The sequence below is a fragment of the Solenopsis invicta genome, chromosome 2 (genome assembly GCF_016802725.1).
Source record: "Solenopsis invicta isolate M01_SB chromosome 2, UNIL_Sinv_3.0, whole genome shotgun sequence".
Taxonomy (NCBI): domain Eukaryota; kingdom Metazoa; phylum Arthropoda; class Insecta; order Hymenoptera; family Formicidae; genus Solenopsis; species Solenopsis invicta.
In genome coordinates, this window is record NC_052665.1 from 15,247,281 (window position 1) to 15,264,059 (window position 16,779).

General features: G+C 36.0%; 3 protein-coding genes across 9 annotated transcripts; 1 reads left to right on the top strand and 2 right to left on the bottom strand.

Annotated features, from left to right (window-relative positions):
* The first annotated feature begins 6,194 nt into the window (after window positions 1–6,194).
* LOC105197435 lies at window positions 6,195–14,074 on the top strand. 6 transcript variants are annotated; one of them, XM_039459592.1, is made up of 4 exons: window positions 6,195–6,286; window positions 6,437–6,626; window positions 12,111–12,257; window positions 12,617–14,074. In XM_039459592.1, exons 2-4 carry the CDS (start codon window positions 6,576–6,578, stop codon window positions 13,424–13,426), a joined length of 1,008 nt encoding a protein of 335 aa, XP_039315526.1. In that variant the 5' UTR covers window positions 6,195–6,286; window positions 6,437–6,575; the 3' UTR covers window positions 13,427–14,074. The 6 variants fall into 6 exon arrangements, with proteins under 6 accessions (XP_039315526.1, XP_039315542.1, XP_025986872.1 ...); XM_039459608.1 differs by lacking the exon at window positions 6,195–6,286 and having other exon boundaries at window positions 6,369–6,626; window positions 12,617–12,763; window positions 12,855–13,123; XM_039459612.1 differs by lacking the exon at window positions 6,195–6,286 and having other exon boundaries at window positions 6,375–6,626; window positions 12,617–12,763; window positions 12,867–13,154.
* LOC105197436 (S1 RNA-binding domain-containing protein 1) lies at window positions 6,632–11,566 on the bottom strand. Of its 2 annotated transcripts, none has more exons than XM_026131085.2 (3): window positions 11,298–11,566; window positions 9,049–11,199; window positions 6,632–8,717 (listed from the first exon to the last, which is right to left on the bottom strand). In XM_026131085.2, the coding sequence occupies exons 2-3, from the start codon at window positions 10,930–10,932 to the stop codon at window positions 7,956–7,958; spliced, it is 2,646 nt and encodes an 881-aa protein (XP_025986870.2). In that variant the 5' UTR covers window positions 10,933–11,199; window positions 11,298–11,566; the 3' UTR covers window positions 6,632–7,955. The 2 variants fall into 2 exon arrangements, with proteins under 2 accessions (XP_025986870.2, XP_011162089.2); XM_011163787.3 differs by having other exon boundaries at window positions 9,049–10,960; window positions 11,298–11,565.
* LOC105197434 (protein SGT1 homolog) lies at window positions 13,626–15,864 on the bottom strand. Its single transcript, XM_011163784.3, has 5 exons — window positions 15,681–15,864; window positions 15,487–15,597; window positions 14,888–15,089; window positions 14,343–14,542; window positions 13,626–14,074 (listed from the first exon to the last, which is right to left on the bottom strand). Exons 1-5 carry the CDS (start codon window positions 15,714–15,716, stop codon window positions 13,967–13,969), a joined length of 657 nt encoding a protein of 218 aa, XP_011162086.1. The 5' UTR covers window positions 15,717–15,864; the 3' UTR covers window positions 13,626–13,966.
* Window positions 15,865–16,779: the final 915 nt, after the last annotated feature.

Below are 16,779 nucleotides of genomic sequence, written 5' to 3' on the forward strand. Positions count from 1 at the left end.
TTCTCTTATCGACGGTACGAGGAGCGGAAAGAAAAAGATTTTTCGCGCGAAAAAGATAGAAAAAAAACGACGAAAGTCATCAAATAAAATTTCTCATGAAACTGTATTTTCAATTTTTAATTATAATTTAATTTTCTGACTTTAAAAGTTTTTTAACCTTGATAATTTTTAATTATTTTGCGATCTCTTAATCATCCAATTGTATTTATCATATTTTTTGTTCTTATCTCGATACGTAATATAGTAATATAATTAAAACACAAAAGATTCATTATATATATAATACAGTTCATAAATGATGCTCGAGTATAATCGAGTCTTACTTTTTATCCTCGGTAAAAAAAATCTAGCTTCAGAAATAAGAGATTAAACCGCAATTGTCCGTCTGTCGCAATTGCAACCTTCTTCCTACAACATTCGCGCGCGATGCGGAATACACCCTCCTCTTTTCCCTCCTTGTAGTCGACTGTACTTCTGCTAGCAGCAAGGGAAAAGGCACGTTAGCACGTGACTGGAATTCGTTTTACAAATTCTCCGCAACCACGCATACAGAGCTCCCGTTTTAGGCGGCCGCATTGTACGACATAAAGTGGAATCCATTTCTCTGAGATAAACTACCCAGGAGAAGTGTTGTGAGAGACGTAACAAAGAAATAAATAAGTAGAATAAACTACAAGCATTCAAATAAAAGAATAACATTACAGTGCAGTGAAGTCGCAAAATATGCGTTAAGAACTTACAAGACTTAAGATATTTAAATTATTTAAAATTTAATAATTATTATGCATGTTTGTGTTTTTTTTTTTTTTTGTACTTTGTGCATTTAGAATATCAGTTTCTCTCTCTCTCTCTCTCTCTCTTTCTTTCTCTTCAATGTCTAAGTGTATATTCATCACATTTTAAATGCCAAAATTTTTGAAGATTTCAAGCAACAAAACAAATCCATTATTGTTAAACAATAAAAGACGACCATAAATTAATCGCGTTTTTGATATGCGTTTTAAATTTTTTAATATAAAAGTTCCATTGCTATTTCGTCAATTTTGTAATATGTTAATGATAATTATTTATTTTTTTATAATATTACATTACAAATATTAAAAAAGTAATTAATATAATTGATCAAGTATTTTAATATGACTCATATGTAACCAATAAAATTAGAAATAATATAAATAAAGACAATTTTCTGTGTGTGTGAAGCTGGTGTATCATTTCGTGGAAACTCAGGAAATGTTGAGAGTTCTGGCTTTATTTACAATAGTTCTATAGTTCCTGATAGATAAAACAAATAGTTCTGGCCTTTAAAGCGAAAAAAACGTATAGGACAAAGTGAGACGCCAGGTTCACGCAGCGTCTCAGTTTGTCCTGCGTCATTTTCCAGACCCAATTCTTGTAGGATTTTAAAAGATCTATAGTTCTAGATGAGTTCTAGAAAGAGTTCTAGCGTTTAACATAGTTTATTTAATAAAAAAAAAAATTATTATAAAATATTTATTTTATAATATTACATAATAGAGTTCCGTGTACAAAAAAATATTTTTCCTCCAGTTCTGAATGTATATAAACGCCTTCCGAAGAGTTCCAGTCAATTGCATTATTTATTAGTTAATAATAAATTATTAATTACCGCCAAACACGTAGTCTGTCATATATGGGTGAGACGCTGGTCTTTATTCGAGAGTTCTGTGTACCAAAAAATATTTTTCCAATAGTTCTTAACACAACAAAGCGCCTTGCGAAGAGTTCCGGTCGATTCGATTCCGTTATTTAATATTTAATAAAAAATTATTAACTCCCGCCAAACACGTATTTTGTCATATATGGGTGAGACGCTGCAGCGTCAACTAATAAATTATGTATGGTAAATTATGTATGGAAAAATACGTGTTTGGCGGGAGTTAATAATTTTTTATTAAATATTAAATAACGGAATCGACCGGAACTCTTCGGAAGGCGTTTATATACATTCAGAACTAGAGAAGAAATATTTTTCTGTACACAGAACTCTCGAATAAAGACCAGCGTCTCACCCATATATGACAAAATACGTGTTTGGCGGGAGTTAACAATTTATTATTAACTAATAAATTATGCAATCGCCCGGAACTCTTCGGAAGGCGTTTATATACATTCAGAACTAGAGAAAAAATATTTTTTTGTACACAGAACTCTCGAATAAACACCAGCGTCTCACCCATATGACAAAATACGTGTTTCGCGGGAGTTAACAATTTATTATTAACTAATAAATTATGCAATTGCCCGGAACTCTTCGGAAGGCGCTTTGTTGTGTTAAGAACTATTGGAAAAATATTTTTTGGTACACAGAACTCTCGAATAAAGACCAGCGTCTCACCCATATATGACAAAATACGTGTTTGGCGGGAGTTAACAATTTATTATTAACTAATAAATTATGCAATCGCCCGGAACTCTTCGGAAGGCGCTTTGTTGTGTTAAGAACTATTGCAAAAATATTTTTTGGTACACAGAACTCTCGAATAAAGACCAGCGTCTCACCCATATATGACAAAATACGTGTTTGGCGGGAGTTAACAATTTATTATTAACTAATAAATTAAGCAATCGCCCGGAACTCTTCGGAAGGCGCTTTGTTGTGTTAAGAACTATTGCAAAAATATTTTTTGGTACACAGAACTCTCGAATAAAGACCAGCGTCTCACCCATATATGACAAAATACGTGTTTGGCGGGAGTTAACAATTTATTATTAACTAATAAATTATGCAATCGCCCGGAACTCTTCGGAAGGCGCTTTGTTGTGTTAAGAACTATTGCAAAAATATTTTTTGGTACACAGAACTCTCGAATAAAGACCAGCGTCTCACCCATATATGACAAAATACGTGTTTGGCGGGAGTTAACAATTTATTATTAACTAATAAATTAAGCAATCGCCCGGAACTCTTCGGAAGGCGCTTTGTTGTGTTAAGAACTATTGCAAAAATATTTTTTGGTACACAGAACTCTCGAATAAAGACCAGCGTCTCACCCATATATGACAGACTACGTGTTTGGCGGTAATTAATAATTTATTATTAACTAATAAATTATGCAATTGACCGGAACTCTTCGGAAGGCGTTTATATACATTCAGAACTGGAGGAAAAATATTTTTTTGTACACGGAACTCTATTATGTAATATTATAAAATAAATATTTTATAATAATTTTTTTTTTTATTAAATAAACTATGTTAAACGCTAGAACTCTTTCTAGAACTCATCTAGAACTATAGATCTTTTAAAATCCTACAAGAATTGGGTCTGGAAAATGACGCAGGACAAACTGAGACGCTGCGTGAACCTGGCGTCTCACTTTGTCCTATACGTTTTTTTCGCTTTAAAGGCCAGAACTATTTGTTTTATCTATCAGGAACTATAGAATCATTGTAAATAAAGCCAGAACTCTCAACATTTCGTGAGTTTCCACGAAATGATACGCCAGCTTCACACACACCAATTTTCTGTAAAGTAAAAGACATATATTTACTAGTCTCATAGCTCTGTTCATCACATATCATTTTTTTTCATATGTATGACATAAACACAAATCATCACTAAACAAGAAAAAATAAGTTATAAAAAAAATAGAAAAATAATAATAATTCTATAAGTTTATATGTGGCTAAGAATAATATTGTAGTTAAATATTTGCAATTTATTTTTGCTCATTTATTTCAATACACCAGAAGACATTAAATTATAATACGTTTCCTTTCAATTTTTTAATTCTTTGTCGTTTACACTAATAAAGTATGATTATGGACAACCAGCCAAAGAAGATTACAGAAAGGTCTGCTTTAGCTGTACTTACAATTAGAGAAACTAAAACAGACATTTTGTTAATAGTTTTTGAAATGAACAGTCTGATGGTACCCAGCAATCATCAAGTTATATAAATGAAAGTTGTAATTTTTTTTTCCACAAATGTGTTATAAAAGTTTACCCTAATAGCATTTTCTACAGAGCAGAATCTGCGTGCAGTTAAATGCAGCAGAATTTAATCATACGTGTAAAAGGTTATTCTTAATATAGTCCTGTTGACAGTCTGTTAGATTCATGCAATGTACATGCAAATAAACTGTTTGCAGATACTTGCTGCAAAAATCAAACTTAATTCTTAGCAGATTCTTCCTCTAACTGCAGTGTGTAAATAAAATGCTGCATTTCTTGCAGCAGATACGTTTAAGTTTCTTGCAAGATCAGCCTTATAGAATCTTTTGAAGAACTTCAACAGAATGAAAAAGCAGATCATAACGTCCTGCTAACAGAATTTGTCAAAATCTGCTGCAAGATTTTGACAGATTCTGCCAACAGAATGTTATGATCTGCTTCCTCAATCTGCTCAAGTCTTGCAAAAGATTCTAAATATCATTTCTGTTGAAAGAATCTTATGTCAGTCTGCTGACAGACTGTTAGCAGACTATTTATAAACTGCAGTTACAAGAAGAATCTGCTTCCAGATAGCTCGATTTCTGCAGCAAGTATCTGCAAATAGTTCATTTGCATATACAGTGCATGAATCTTGCAAGCAGACTGACAGACTGCCAGCAAGACTGTATTGAAAATAATTGTTACATACCTGAGTTAATTCTGCTGCGACAAATACTCAAACAATTTGCTCTGCAGAAAATGCTACTAGAATATATAATTGTAACTTTATACTTGTTGGGTGTTAACTAAAATTGCGTCATATAATAAAAATGAATAAAAAATTCAATTTAAATCACCAAAATTCATAAAGTCACAATCATTCATGAGACGATTGTAGAAATGGGAAGATGAAATGATGATAGAGGATAGAATTTCCTGAGCACAGCGAAAACACCTTTTCGTAACAGAGAGAAGTTTGAAAGTGATCACAGCCGTGATCTAGCTATGTCTTTACTCTCAGATCTCATATCTCAAGCCCATCTTTGTCTCATAAAACGCAAAACAAAGATGGACTGATCTTGAGATTTGGGAAGGATTATGAAATCGAACCTCGATCTCTCAGGCTTCTCTTTGCCAAAGAACGCATAAGTTAACTAATAAAATAATACACTTACCAAGTTGCTTCACAGATGTCTCGCTTTCTCGCTGTTCTCGGACATTCCACACAGCAACAATAACGACTATCCAATACTTCATTGGCTCCCACCAATTCAGCACGCGAATGCGAATAAAACACGAAACGCGGAATACGCGGGCGAGAGTTTAACTTGTCGCAATCATATTCGTCACCTTCGACACCGTATCAATGTACATTTGCACTTGAAAAATGCGGAAGGTCAGAGCCGTTCGACCGAAATCGACGACGACACGAAAATCAACATGGCAGCGACAAGGAGAAGCGAGAAGACGCGTGACGTCACAGTGCCTGACGTCATCCGGAAGAAATGGCAAGAGCCGTTCAGAGTCGTTTGAACGAATGCACACGTAGACACAACTAGTAAACAAAGAACTCAACAATTCACTTCGGTTCCAGGATTTTCTGTCTAATACAATCGCGCGACGACCACGCACTTCTCTCGACACATTCGCGGTATTCCACCGCACGGACGACGAGCGAATACGCGCGCGAAAATTCTCGAAGCAACGCGACAAGCAAATGACGCCGCGCTTCGTAAACAAACAATCACGCCTTCTACGCACCGTGTGACCCACGTATCGAAACAATCGTTCGCTATTACTAACGGCACTCCGAATATCGTATCTACGCACAATTCAGATTTTAGAGTACACGTAAAATACGGAGCAACTGGCGCGGCGGAAAAGCAAACATGGCAGTAGCGCCTGGTGGCGCCAAGACAGCGGCGAGCGGCGACGAAGGCAACCGAGCGATCGCGACGGCGCAGTATGTACATACCACTACGCTTGACATGTAGCTTTAACTAACACGACTTCGCATCATTCATCGTATCCGACTGACGACGGACGTTGGCACGAACGCCCGACATTTCAATTCACTTTTGATACTTCACGGCATTCTCGAAACACTCACTCGCATCAAAAACTCGTACGGGAAGATGAGGATGCGAGTTGAGATGCGCCACGACACGTCGCCGTCCCTCCCGCCTGATCTCCCGACCGGTCGACCGTTGCGGAGTACTGCGTGTTAACGACGTAGGCGGCGCAGGTGCGCAGGCGCGGCCGATCATCGTCACCGCTACGCAGTACGGCGACGGTGATCGGTCTCAGTCGGTCAGGCAGGACGGCGATGTCTATACGCGTTCAATTCGTATTCTCCGCGTAGTCACGTGCTTCTGGCATCCCAGCTTGGTAGCGATCATGTAACTTTTTCCCTAAGGCGGAAAGGTGAAAAGTGAAATCTTTCGCCATTGAAATTAATTGCGAAATTTTTCACTTTTCATCTTTCCGCCCTAGAGAAAAAGTTACATGATCGCTACCCTTATGTAAACCTGAATATAGCCGAACACTGTGGAAATAGCCGAAGTGCTGGTAATCTCAGCTACCCTTCGTAAAAAGGCTTCGTCTACCTTAGTCTACGATTGGGCGCTTTCCATTTAAAACACAAGTCAACACAAACATCTTGAAAGAGCAGAATGAAATGTCTGCAAGAGAATTTCAACGAGGGGATGGCATCCCGGATGGCAGCTCGGTAAGTTTATTATTTTATTAATTACTATTTTTTATTATTTTATTACTACATAGGTCTATGTTTATAAATTTCGTAAATAATTCTCATACATAGTTCAGAAGTGAGGTAGAAAACAGTCTACCAGGACTGTTTCACGAAGTAGAATACATTTTTGTTAACAAAACATCTTTTCATCACTTGCTCTTAATTTAGGCTCAATCAATACAACTGCTTAAACCTTTATGTCTATTTCTACCAATGCAGCAGATTAAGGAAAGGAGGAGAGGGGAGGATTTCAGCTCAGCGTCAACTCATAATCATCATCATCTATCTTTTCATCAGTTGTCTCGTCAGCTCCGCGGATTGAGAGTACTAATATATTCCACTGCATTGCCATTAAATGACGGATTATACTTCATAGGGTGCACATTGTACATTTCCTCTCTGGTTCTGTCTGGCTAGTCAGACTTTGATCTCAGTTTAACAGTTGCTTTTAATCTTTTAGTTTTAAAAATTGGAAAAAGGTAAAGAGTAAGTTAAACTGAGATCTAAGTTAATCTACATTGGTGGAAATGAGCACTAAGAATTAAAACAAAGTTATAAAGATTGAATTTGTGGACGCGGTTGAGGTTTTTAAAGAAAAAAACTGTTGGTGTATTAAAAAAATATACACAGGCTAAGGAAGAATTTCAACTCTTTATTTTTTAAAAGATTGTGAATCTTATCAGCATTTCTGGTATGCAATTGGACTGACTAATCAGAATCAGAGAGGAAATGTACAATGTGCACCCTATGAAGTATAATCCGTCATTTAATGACAATGCAGTGGAATATATTAGTACCCTGGATCCGTGGGGCTGACGAGACGACTAATGAAAAGAAAGATGATGATGATTATGAGTTGATGCCGAGCTGAAATCTTCCCTCCCTCTTTCCCTTTTTCATCCATAATCTCTACCTCATCGTTGAAATATATCCTTTTTTTAACTAGACATCTTTATTACTGCTGCTTATAAGTTTGCTAAACAAAAAATTGATATTTAGTTAAATATCTATCTAAAAAAAAATATATTTATCATTATCGCAACAGCAATACTTTACTTTCAAAATAACACAAATATCACAAAATTGCTGATTATGCAATTTGATTATACAATTATTTTTGTCCACGGATATCGTGGCATTAAGCTTCAAAAATAATTTATTTCTTCCTTTTTTTTCTAGATTTCAGATAAATTATATAAATGTATAAATGTACTAAAATAAAATGATCTTAGGTACCAACCTAACGCTAGTTATCGATCGTAATACATAACGTCGAGAACAGCAATCGACGCGATTACGCGTTAATTAACTTATTAACTCGAGACTAATCCTTTGGCGTGCCAGTTCGATGGCAACTACCTTCACTTCCACTCGCTGCCCTATATACAGATCTTTTTTCATACGGGTGACGTGTATCAATCCCTCCCTACCAACACCCACGTCTACGAACGATCCAAAATGCGTGACATTTCGCACGACGCCGCTCAATACGGTACCGATAGTCAAATCGTCGATACATCGTACGCTGTTGCGGAACAACGGCTGGCTCAATTTCGATCGTATATCCTCGTCCTTCTGCATGGTCAGGGCTTTAACTATGGTTTCCATTGTAGTCTCATCGGTGCCGTACTGCGCGGCTAGCTTTCCATATTCAGTTTTCGCGTGAGAATTTATTTTCTCGATAAATGTCAGAGTGCCAATATCGTCTAAATTGCATTGGCAGTATTTTACGAATTTATTCGCTATCGCGTACGATTCCGGATGGATCCACGTCTGATCTAAAGGATTGAAATCCCTCTCCCATTTTTTGCCCCGTTCCGACGGGGTATTGCTAACCGTTGCCGTCTCCGGTAGAATTCTTATGAATCCTGCACACTGTTCGAAAGTTTTGCTGCCGATACCCTTCACCTTCAGCAACTGCTCTCTATTTCTGAACGGTCCGTTTTTGGTCCGCCATTCTATGATGCTCTTAGACCTAGAAGGCGTGAGGCCGGCTACGTGCTGTAGAAGATAATGGGAAGCTGTATTGATATCGACTCCTACAAAACTCACAACCTCTGTAACAACCTGTAACAATTGACACTAATATCTCTCTGGTACATTGAATGTCCTAAAAAAAAATACTATTACGTTATTACCGGAGGAACAAATTTTTATTGTAATTTTTTGTTTCATAAAAATAAAATAAGAATTAATTTGAAGCGCATCTACTTGGATTTCTACAATTATTGCTAAGAAAAATATCAACTTCTGGGATTTTTGGTGGAAATTAAAAAATAATTTTTTTTTTACACAATTATATAACAGCATGATATCATGTAACGCCAAAAATGTTCAAGTTATCTATATTTTCAAGTTCTTCATTAATTAACATATTAAATAGCGAATCCATACTAACTTCGGATAGCGTCTTCGTCAGTTTCGTCTCCGAAAGATCGTGCTGATACATCCCGACTCCTAAATGCTTCGGCTCTATCTTAACTAATTCGGCCAACGGATCCTGCAAACGTCTCGCTATCGAGATCGCCGACACCAGATTCGGATCGAGATCGGGGAACTCTGATTTCGCCTGTGGGCTACAGCTGTAAATCGAGGCCCCGCTTTCGTCAACGATGGTATACATCGCGTTCAGCCGGCCAATCATCTTCGACCCTAATACCTTTGTCAGAAACAGCTCGGTTTCCCTGCACGCAGTGGCGTTTCCCAGAGCTATTACCGTACACCCGTATTTGTTCACCAATTTCGCCAACTCGCCAGCCGCGTCTTTAAACGACGACGAACGGTCGTGGGGATGTATCACGGCGGTCTCAAGGAGGTCGCCCTGCTCCGACACGACGGCGAGCTTACATCCGTGACGGTAACCCGGGTCTATACCGAGAACGATTTTACCTCGCACGGGAGGAATGAGCAGCAGTTGCTTAACGTTAGTCGCGAAAACCTCTATGGACGCCCTTTCCGCGTTTTCCTTCATCTCGCTCCTCATGCGACGTATCATCTGAGGTTTAATCTGTTTCTTGTAAGCGTAATCGATACTGTCGCTGAGTAAATCCCAATGCATTTTCATGTTATCTCCTCGCTCCTGCTGAACGCGCCAAGCAATCCTGCTGTATCGCGACAAGCAATATTTCTTGAACGCGCGCTCGAACGCGTCGGGGACGGCGATCTTCACGCTGATGATCTTCTGCGACTCGGCCCGATTGATGGCCAGTATGTGATGCGGCTTGATGTAGTTCACGTTCAACTTAAAATCGAAGTACTGCTCGTACTTCTTCTGCTCGTCCACCTTCTTCGAATCCTCGGGCGTTTTACACTGTGTCGTTTGTATCTCTATAGCAAACGTTTTCCGGAGAGATGTCACCTCGTCGAAGATCTCCTTGTTCTTGCTGATGGCGTCCGCTATTATATGCACGATACCGCTTCTCACTTCCTGCTCGTTTCGCAAGCCTTCCCTTTGTTCGTCTATCAGGGATGTCAACGGCGGCAGATCCTGCCCTTGTAAAACGGCATCGCCAACAACACCCAGGCCCAACTGTCGCGCCTTCTCCGCAAGACTTCGCTTCGATGTCGAGGGCTTATACAGAGAATAAATATAGTCGAGATCGGCGAGAGACTTCACAGATGTGATAGCAGAGTGAACTTCCGGCGACCACTTTCCCAACTTGTCGATGCTCTTGATAATCGTCGCGGCACGGAGCTTGATCGCCTTCGCCTGTTCAAAACTGTCCAGAAGTGCCCTGAGTTTATCCGGCTCCATGGATCCAGTCATGTTCTTTCTGTATCTCGCGATAAACGGTATGGTGTTGTCTTCCTTGAAAAGTTTCACCACGTTCTCCGTGATACGCCTATCCACATTGTTGATCTCGCTTATATAGTCGACCTCGGTCCATTCCGTGCATTGCGAGACATCGAAGTTGAACTTCTCTTCGAACTTTACGTCTTCCTTCACACGAGTGTCGATTAAATCCTTCCGGTCTTCTTCCAACACTATTGCGGAGTCTGCAGCGTCAGTGCACGACAATTCTTCTTTGAGCTTTATTCTCTTGTTACTCAACGTCTCCGAGGTTACTTTTTCACTCTTTCTTTTGACAGACTTAACATTCTTGGTCTGCGTATTTCTCCTCGCCCTTTTCACTGGCTCTTTCTTAACCGCCGTGATTTTTCCCTTGCTCTGTTCTGCTGCATAGTCCTCGTCTTTGGATCGTTTAGATGTTTTACAATCATCGTCAGAATCTGACAGTTCAATTATTGGCTGATTATAATTAATTCGTAAATTTCTTTTCATCGTTTCTCTTTCAGCGTTTTCTTGCTCTCTGTTAAATTAATAAGACCAGTTTTCTCAGAAATACATATACAGATAAGACAGGTATCTCATTCACTCTGTTCAAATTACATATATGATTACATGACAATTGCATCATTATCAAGAATCTTATAGAAATCAGTATAAATATAAATACTTTAATACGTTTGCAACAATTTTCTTAAAATTGTACTTTTCATGTATACCAAGCAGCAAAATATCTTTTCTAGTTATATCTCGATGCAAAGTCTGTAATAGAGTTAAAGAGAAAAATTTTTCACGTTAAAGGAAAGTTCTGATTAAATTGATAACATTAATTATTGTTCGTGTGATAAAATATTAATTACCTAATTGATTTAAACCGAAATTCGATGTAAATTCTCTGCAACGACCGTCAATGCGAACTCGACGTGAGTGGCGATCCTAACCTTACCTAACCTGTCGCGACGCGTGACTGGGACGAATTTGTAAACACCATTGCCGACATTTGAAATTTCATTTTTAGGACGCCTACTGCCATCTCTCGACATATATTTCAGTATATTTGTCGTAAAATGCAACGTAAGCCCGTTGTTTAATTAGATAATTTATATTATCGAAAAATTTAATTAAAGAAATGGAAAAATATTTAGATAAACTCTGTAAAGTTCAATCTTTCCTATTTTTAATAAAAATAATATTCAAGATTTAATATAATGAATCAAAATAATTTATAATAAATCTTGAAAATTATTTTTAATAATAAAAGTTGGAAAGATTGAACTTTATACAGTTTTTCAATTTTAATTACGGACTTGAATCATTTTTATCGGCAGTGTCGCCAAATTATTTTAGTTCCACACGCGAAACTTGACGTGGTGACACCGGTGACACGTGACATTAGTGTGCAGAACAGTGCAGAAAAGAAAGACCGTAATGGGAATGATTGTTCTTACGTTTTTTTCTGATTGAATTTAACCTTTTCCGCGCGGCAGAAAATTTGATTGACCGTACCAATTTCCGCCGTGTGACAAGCACTATCACCTCCAATAGGTCATAAGATTGAACTAGTCTCCGCATTATATTTTTGCTAGCATCTACCGGCGTGTAATAACCTAATATAGTCTTATTTTTTACATCATAACCTTTCGCTTGACGTAATGATCAAATATCACCGGCAGCTAATAAAACTAATAAGCGAACAAGTGAAGAAATACAAATTGCTTCACAGTGCAAAGGGGATCGTAGAAAATGCCACGGAAAAGGCACAGAGCAAACTCTCCAATGCACAGAATGTCGCAACCGAAAAATACAATATTGTTGCGAAAGTAAGTAGCAAATCTGTAACATGTCTGTTGTACAAGTGTTTTTGTTTGGAACAATTGTTCTGTACTTACAAATCCTGATTTCCAATCAACTTACAGTCTTTTTAGGATACGTGACGATACAAAATTTCATTTGCATTTGATACATTGTCTTGTGTATTTACACAAAAAATATCTTTCAACATTTTTCAGTGAATCATTAAAAATTTTGCAAATTTTAAATATATTAAATATATTAGATGTAATTATTAAGTAAATCAAATTTTTAAGTGCTTTTTGTTTCAACATTTTTCAGTTTTACTTCTCTTGCCCCAACAGTATTGTATATAAAACCATTCTGATTTATGCTGTTTATATTGTAGAAACTTAATGACCAGGTTGTCATAATGCAAGATTTAAATGCCAAGGCACTAGAACCAAATGCACCGTTGCCAGGAAAAATCATTAAATGGTGGCAATGGTACAATCAGTTAATAGGAATGGACACAGTTGAAGCATCCAGGAGACAAGTAATTGCCCTTCAGGATAAGCTATTTAAATGTCATGACAATAGGATAACTCTGAATAAAGAATTCATAAATATTACTTATAAACTGCAAGATCTCTACGCAGAGTTGTTATTAACGAAGCGAGAGGATCCAAAGTTTTTGCAGTTAACAACGGAGGAACACAGGTCTTTACAGGAAAAACAGAAGTTCCTTAACCAGATAGAATTATTGGAGAAAGAAGAGAGGGACAGTTTCACACAGTTGGCAACTGCTCTGAAAGACTATCAAGTTAACCAAAACTTAAATGCACAGAAATACAAGTATTTATCTATCATCGCTTCTGCCATAATAGCGATCGCATCATTAATCGGTTCAATAGTAGTTAACAACAAGAGGATACTAGACGTACGATGTACCATAGAAGTAGCACAAGAAAAAAATATGCACGAATTATCCAACATTCAAAATATGTTGAAATCAGTCGAAACCAAATTTTCCCAACAATTAGCAAATATCTATAAAAAACAAGAAAAAGTAGATGCAATAGATGTAAAGAAAGAAACAAGTAATACGTCTAATATTCTTGTATCTTCTGCCAAGTATTCAGCAAATTTGTTAATTTCAGGATTAAGTTATATTAAGAAGGGTATATATCTATGTGGATCTTATATTTTTTACAAGTAACAGTTTATGTACAAAATTTACTATTATTTACTATAATTGGTAACATACATAAAAATTGGACAATTATTATCAAGAGCTATTGGTAAAAATATGCAAGACTGACATAAAGTTTTCTCTTGTAAGGTGATAGAAATCGTGCTTGCTGTATACTTGCCAGGCAAATTGTTTCCTATTTTTTTATAACTTTTACATAAAAACGCATGTTGTAAGCATTTATTTTCACTAGAACATCATATGCATTATAATATCGTACAATTTTAACTATAAATTATATATCTAGTTAAATCGAAGTGTTACAGATCATAATATATGTAATGTTAATGACTTCATATATTTAATTGTAACATAAAATTTTATAAGTGCAAATTATTAAATAGTCGTGTAATGGAAAGACGAAATTCTCATTCTCAGGTATTAATTGATATATGTATACCTTGTCATATAAAAAATGTGATGTGTAAATGTAACTGAGGATTGAACATAATTATTGCATGCAAGAAACAATGAAAATTTAATTAAGTTAATTTAAAAAATTATTTGTTACGACTGCCAAGATTTCCACTCCATGCCATCTGGTGGTTTTCTTTCGACAGTTTTTTGCCCTACCTCTTCCCAATTAGTGCTTAAGACAGTGCCACCAGATTCTAGCTGCAGACAAAATATTTCTTATGAGTGAATTGCAACAACTCGTCAATATGTTTTACATGTGTACATCTGTACTTTTAATCAATTATCTTTAAGAGAGAAATTCAGAATTTCATTGTGTATGCAAAAAATGTTTAACATATTGATTTTTACTTGTAAATATACAAGTGTCTTCTGTTTTATAAAAAATTACATTTGACGAAAAAATCAATTTTATAAACTAACTACAATTTCTTCTGTTCAATTTGTTAACAATGAGCATTTTACTTACAAAAGACTTGTTCATTGCGCGTCTCACTTCGTCGGATCCGTTACCATATATCTTTTGGAAGAGAGCATTCACAGCACTCTCACTATCATTCTCCTCTGATGCCTCTTCCTTCGCTATTTCCTTTTCTACCTGATTCCAATCTTTGGATTTTTTACAGGAGCTTGGATACTTGGGCGGTGTTCCGCTGGCTTGAAGTATTTCTGAAATAGTATATTTAATTTTAAAAAAAGATAATATACAATTATCCACATATTTTTTTATTATTTTATTCATACACATTTTTAATGGATCTGGACATTGCAGAAGAAATATGTATTAATCAAAATGATATATAAGTTTGAAGTTTTATTGTGTTTTCAATAAAGTTATAAATGTTGTACAACAGCTTATTAATGACAAACCGAGTAAATTTTAATATTATCTTGAACAAGCATATGCCAATATTGTTAAATTTAGTTATTTGTTAACATTTGTACTTTTGTCTTGCATTTTATTGCTTGGCATCTTATATTTTTAGATTTTTTTTATAATGATTTACAACTTACCACGTGGTATAGGTTTCACTTTACATAGACCTTCTGGACTTCCTTCTAAATTTGTCCATCTAATACCCTCCTGTTTTTTCAGTTTAATTTCTAGCTTGGATGGCCATACCTTGTGCGAACATTTTTCTGGTACTATAAAGTTAGCCAAATCTAGTTCTAAACTATACTCGTTACCAGATGGTAATGCTGCAGATACACTTAGCTGAAATACAATTTATGTGATTGAGTTTCATAACTTATTCAAAATTTCACCTAATTTTAGTTTTTACTAACTCTCTTAGTTTGTAATATTATCTCTTAACCAACAAAATGCGATATACAATACAGTGTCTGCAGTTTCAAAAATTTATTTTTTTCTCATTTGTTAATTCAATTTTTTTTACGACTTTAGTAAAAAATATAAAATTATGAAATACTTCAAACTAGTATTCCACTATTCAGATATCTCGGGTATCACTCAGACATTCGAATATCGAAAAACGCACAGTTTGGAGGGTAATACGAAAGGAAATAGTGCATCTCTTAGAACCACTATGGGATACCGTGTTCGACATTTTTCTTTATAGTTCAGCAGCGAACAAGCCAATAAAGATACGTACTGTACATTCTCCGTATTGGACTTTCACATTTTCCAAATTTTTGGCGAGTACTATCACGACTACGTAAGCTTCTGTTTGGTACCAATCGTGCTTCATCTTCGGTTTGGATATCTGCAAGTGTCACAAGCGTCAGTAGAAATTTTTTCCTCGTGGTTATCTATTTACGTTAAATTATTCATATCGCTTGCACTCACCTCATTATGTTCAGTTTTCGTCTCGTCTGCATCCATTGTAGGTTTATTGCTCGAACATATCACATCAAACGGTTAAGCGTGAAATATCAAGTCCGCAATCTTCAATCTTCTAGAATCTTCTCGATCTTCTCACAGTGTAATCGAATATCTGAATGAAGTGATCCGAAGAGGGATGCTTTGCAAAACAACAGACAAAGCACGTTGGTATCGTCCGGTTGGTCACGAGTCTCCGGCCAATCAGCTGCGAGAAACGTGCGATTTTGATCTTAGGCAATGGTGTTCCATTCATTGAGATTTTTCGAGGTTTTCATAAATTCCTGCAGATAATAAAAATTCTTTAATTTATGTCCATGTATTTAAGTTTATGTTGATGAGCTGCTTGATTCTTGCATATTTGAATTAAATTTTGAAAATTCAAATAAATTTCAAATAATTAATTATAAATTAAATTTTCTTTATAATTAAAATTTCACTCACAAAATTATAAGAATTAAAATGATTATTTTTATTTATAATATATCAAATAATTAATTATAAATTAAATTTTATTTATAATTAAACTTTCACTCACAATTACAAGAATTAAAATTTAATGATTATTTTTATAATATTTAATTATTTAATATTAAATTTTATTAGAGTGTTCATGAAGATCAGCCTAAAGTTAGATCTTTACATAAAGATGGCGCTTTAACATCAAGCGCTAATTATAGCGTTTTTCATTGGGAAATCTAGTGCGCACTGAGTGTGCACTCACCGCTGGCAATTGGACGTCTCGGTTCGCGCGATGACGGTGCCAACGGAAACGCCCAATTACCTGCAGCAAGTGCACATTCAGTGCGCACTAGTTTTCCCAATGAAAAACGCTATTAGTGAAAAACGAGTAGTGGGAGTAAATAGCGGCACCGTTTTCTTGCTTTTTACCTCCTCATTATCTGTTTTCACCAATCAGCGTTTAATATTAAAACATCGTAGGTTTGTTCGCGTCGCATGCTCTAATATACTCCAACGTGCTTCAATGCATTTATAGCAAACATACTTGAGCACGCTCCAATATATTGGAGCATACGATGAGAACAAATCTCTCGTGTCTGCATGA

Bases quoted from the DNA above. Each gene is read 5' to 3' on its own strand.
- LOC105197435 (XM_039459592.1), top strand. From the start codon at position 6,576: ATGTCTGCAAGAGAATTTCAACGAGGGGATGGCATCCCGGATGGCAGC. The intron at 6,627-12,110 runs GTAAGTTTATTA...TATCACCGGCAG, and splicing joins GCATCCCGGATGGCAGCTCG to CTAATAAAACTAATAAGCGA. The intron at 12,258-12,616 runs GTAAGTAGCAAA...TTTATATTGTAG, and splicing joins AATACAATATTGTTGCGAAA to AAACTTAATGACCAGGTTGT.
- LOC105197436 (XM_026131085.2), bottom strand. From the start codon at position 10,932: ATGAAAAGAAATTTACGAATTAATTATAATCAGCCAATAATTGAACTG. The intron at 8,718-9,048 runs GTTAGTATGGAT...CAATTGTTACAG, and splicing joins TGACGAAGACGCTATCCGAA to GTTGTTACAGAGGTTGTGAG.
- LOC105197434 (XM_011163784.3), bottom strand. From the start codon at position 15,716: ATGGATGCAGACGAGACGAAAACTGAACATAATGAG. The intron at 15,090-15,486 runs GTACGTATCTTT...ATTGTATTTCAG, and splicing joins TCCAATACGGAGAATGTACA to CTAAGTGTATCTGCAGCATT. The intron at 14,075-14,342 runs GTAAGTAAAATG...TTTTGTCTGCAG, and splicing joins GCGCAATGAACAAGTCTTTT to CTAGAATCTGGTGGCACTGT.